The sequence below is a fragment of the Cervus canadensis genome, chromosome 32 (genome assembly GCF_019320065.1).
Source record: "Cervus canadensis isolate Bull #8, Minnesota chromosome 32, ASM1932006v1, whole genome shotgun sequence".
Taxonomy (NCBI): Eukaryota; Metazoa; Chordata; class Mammalia; order Artiodactyla; family Cervidae; genus Cervus; species Cervus canadensis.
This window is the reverse complement of record NC_057417.1, coordinates 21354423-21358788: the sequence shown is the minus strand read 5'-3', so window position 1 is coordinate 21358788 and position 4366 is coordinate 21354423. Positions and strand designations below refer to the sequence as shown.

At 40.4% G+C, this 4366-nt stretch overlaps 1 protein-coding gene across 1 annotated transcript; it reads right to left on the bottom strand.

Annotated features, from left to right (window-relative positions):
* Window positions 1-2855: 2855 nt before the first annotated feature.
* On the bottom strand, window positions 2856-3678 carry LOC122433561 (zinc finger CCCH-type antiviral protein 1-like). Its single transcript, XM_043456595.1, has one exon. The coding sequence runs from the start codon at window positions 3570-3572 to the stop codon at window positions 2856-2858; it is 717 nt and encodes a 238-aa protein (XP_043312530.1). The 5' UTR covers window positions 3573-3678.
* Window positions 3679-4366: the final 688 nt, after the last annotated feature.

Here is a 4366-nt window from a genome sequence, read left to right as displayed (position 1 = left end):
CCCCAGCCAGGGATTGAACCCATGTCTCCTGCTTGGCAGGCAGATTCTTTTTTTTTTTTTTGAATTATAAGAAGCTGAAATTTATTCAACAAAATTTATCCAGTGTATCAAGCACTCAGCTGGGTATGCAGTGTGGCACAGTGAACAGGACAGGGTGACTTGGTTCTCATGGAGCTTACACTCTAATGCGAAAAGCGGACAACTGTAAGTCAGACAGATGCTAAAAATAATCAAAGCAAGATGCAAAGTGTTTTTAAAACCAGGGATTTGGGAGGCAAGCATCCAATTTAATCTATAGGAGGACTCCTTATGAAGGCTAGTAAGCTAATCTAAAGATGCTAGATATTAACTGAGTGAGTCTCATTGTGGTCTTTTGGAAATTGATGGGTTGTTGGTTTTGTAATAATTGCAGACTTTTACTGGCATTGGGTGGATCCAGCTAGGGATAAGAAATGTCCCTATGGTGTATGGGTTAGTCCCATACAAAGAAGACTTATTCGGTACTCTATATGACTTTCTAAGGTCCTACTAGACACTTATGTAGGACCTACAGCTCGCCTGAAAGGATATAATTCTTTTTTTCCTCTTAGACAATCTGTCATTTGTCTTGTCCTGCTAAACTTATTTCAATTAAGATAATTTCGTTCTTCCCCTAACTACATGCAGAAAAGGTATATGGTCTGTTATGACTTACCCTAATACTGGTTTTCATTCTGGTGTCACCTATACTTCTAATCTTTCCAGTACTTCTTTATAGGAAGTAGCCTCCGATCGACTCTTAAATCCAAACCTATTCATTATTAGTAGAAGTAAATATCTATTTCATGATGTCGTATAGCGTGGTCATGCTGGAGCATTTACATATTGATATTCATTTTATCATTATTACAAACTTCTTGCCTTCTGTTTCTCCATTATAATAGTGAGGGCAATAAATTGATTTCTTAAGAAAAAAATTCATGTAGATTGTAGTATTTGAATCATCTCAGGACAGCAAAGGGGATGTTATCATACAAATCATTTGCTCTGAAGATGGTGAATAGATCTGATAAGGTTTGTGGCTGCCATCATAATGGGGGAGGGCGCTACTGGCATGTAGTATGTGAGAGCCAAGTATGCTGACTATCTGGCAGTACCCTGGGCAGCTGCTCACAATAAGGAATTACTCTGCACCTGTACGAATGTAGAATGTCTCACTAGACATTCGTGTATGACCTACAGCTCGCCTGCAAGAATATAGTACTTCCTCATTTTCTCCATTTCGACAATCTGTAGATTTCCTTTTTTTTTTTTTTTTTAGGTTTTTTAACTTTTTTTGGCCAGGCCACGTGGCATATGGGATCTTGGTTTCCTGACCAGGGTTTGAACCCGTGCCCCATGCAGTGGAAGCTTGAAGCCTTAACCTTTGCACTGCCAGGGAAGTAAGTCCCTGTTGGAGCCCTTTCAAGTCAGAGAGTTGTAGAGATCTTTGCACCGATCTAAAACCTAATATAAAATCAACTCTAATGCTAATTCATTTTTATAACATATCTGCTGGAAGTAATTATAACATGAAATGTTGGCGACTGGTATGGAATGTTGAAAATTGGAAGGAAAACCCTCATTCATAATAAGAAAGGAACTCTTGGTCCAGGCACCTCAGCTGCTCTAAAAACTGATTGTGCTACAATTCCACACAATCTGTTATATTTAGAAAAAGAAGCCCCTCGCAGGCGTGAGGCTTGTTTGCGGCACTGTTCCCTTCGTTTTGATTCTGTCTCCCTAGGAAACTAACCTCACCTCCTTAGGGGGCCCATCCTTTAGTAGAATGGCCCTAATTGCTTGTTGAGCCTCAACTAACATAGCGAACGACTACAACAGCACTCGGATTTATCAGTCGTGATTGTGTGAATCTGGTTACTGCAACTCGGTCCACCCAAAATACCAGCACTTCATGTATGTCTGACCTGAAAAAAGCCTTCTCTGTTAGTTAGAATATAAATGTCTACTTTGCCCAAATGGGCAGTTAATTACAGTTGGTTGCTGCGCTCTGAGCCATACTTAGCAGCTCTTTTTATTGCATTTCATAAAGCGTCAATTTGGATGGAGTACCTAAATAAACGTAGAGATAAAGAAATGCATGCCCTCAAATCAGTTTCACCACAGAGATAAGGTACAGTACTGCAGTTATGTCTTGCTAGCATTTAAATTGCCCTTACGTTTCCACCCCCTGCAACTATATTCCTATGTATTTTCCCCCAGCTTTCCACAATTTTCCAAGGCTGTACTGTCTTATGTCCTTATTTCAATAGGAATTTTTAGATTTCACTTATTTTTATTTCCCAAATAAATTTTCTTTCAATTTAACCAAAACAAAACCAAATCACACAATCAACTAAGAGTAGTTGGGGGAGAAAGGTTGCTGCATTAACAGAAGCTGTAGAAGTGGGTCTTTACCAGTTACATCTAAGGTAATGAGTGATTCCCAAACTTATGACACATTTCAATCATCTTCTTGGCTGTCAACCCCAAAAAAGTGATCTAGTTGGAGCGGGGTGTAATCTGGACAGCGGAATTTTTTTTTAAGGCTGCATGCACTGTGCAGCATGCCAGATCTTAGTTCAGGGATTGAACCTGTGCCCCCTACATTGGGAGTGTGGAGTCTTAACCACTGGATCACCAGGGAAGTCCCCTGGACAGTGGAGTTGTTTAACGCTTCCCAGATGATTCAAATGTGCAGCAAAGTTTGGGAACCACTAATCCAAGGCATTTATAGGAGAGAAGACGTAAGTTTAACTATCATCCTTCTGGGAGATTGGGTTCAGTACGTGAACAGAGTGGTTATGGCATCCTTTATGACGCTGTAGCCATCATTTCTAACTAATCACGCAGGGTTTCTCTGTTTCAGTATATTCAATCACATATTCTGGGTAAATCTGATCTTTCTGAAAGATGACAAAAACAGAGGGATTCAAGCTTGTATCCACGCAGCTGTCATACCGCGGAGGGGGTCTCTGGTAGCTCATATGGCCTTCAATGAAATTTCCAACCAGGACTCGGGCTACAAACATAACGATGTTTTTGGAATCAAACGGGCAATTCTTATGGGAACTAATGGCATCTTTTGTGAAGTAGATTCCTTTTCCATATTTGGCATCATGACTTCCATGTGAGAGACAGTCAAAATTATTCTTACAGATAGACGTCACGTTGCTGCGTCTTGCTGCACAAAATAGGATTTGCTCGTCTCTCTTCATCTCCTTTTTCTTGCTTTCAAAAGCCTTCAAGAGCTGTAGGTTCTGGACCTTCCTTATCTTTTCAATCTTGAAATTTCTCATGGAAGCTTTAAAAAGATCACTTACTTCAACATATTCTGGAGTACTGTTATGGATTTCAAGCAACTCAAAGTCATTTGAGAATGAGACGCTTGTGTCCGGTTGGGGAAGATATATCTTGATGTAAGGTTCTGACGAGGTCTGCCCCTGCTGATGGTCTTGTCTGCGTTTCACCTGCTCCACATCCCAGTAAGACACAAACGTTGGCCTTCTTATGACATCCTTTTGGGTCTTGGAAACTATGTTTGTCTGAATCATCACTTGGAAACTCAGCTCGTAGTTTTGTGAACCCACCTGAAACGGCACAACTCCCCTCGGACAGGATAGAAAAAGAGACTCCAGGTATGAAGAGTCAATGTTTGAAATCTGCCGGCAGGCAGATTCTTAACTGCTGACCACCTGAGAAGTCCCTGGATAATTTTTTGTGGTGGGAATACCTTGTGCAGTATAGGATGTTGAGCAGCATTCCTTGCCTTGATCCAACAAATGGGAGTAGTACTTTCCCACTGGCGGCAAATAAAATTTCTCCCCCAATTGCCAAGTGTGCCTGCAGGCAAAAACACCTCGGTTGAGAACCACTGGCTTTAAGCATGAGAACTGGAAATAACTTGATGCGGCTCCAATCAAACCTCATCCTTTAGTAACTTAGGGCAGATTACCTCACCCATATAAGCCCAATTTCTGCAAATACAGAATGATATTTGAAACAGTATGGACCTCAGAGAGTGGGCTTTAGTAAAAATTAAATAAGACGATTTGCATGAGAATGTTAAGCTCAGTTCCTGAACTGATCCAAATATATATTATAGATAAAAACATATATTATAAAAAAAACTAATGTTTTTTGAATGGGTGAATTTAACTCAGGTGACCATTATATCTGCTACTGTGGGCAAGAATGCCTTAGAAGAAATGGAGTAGCCCTCACAGTAAACAAAAGAGTTTGAAATGCAGTACTTGGATACAATCTCAAAAACAACGGAATGATCTCTGTTCGTTTCCAAGGCAAACCATTCACTATCACAGTAATCCAAGTCTATGCCCCGACCAGT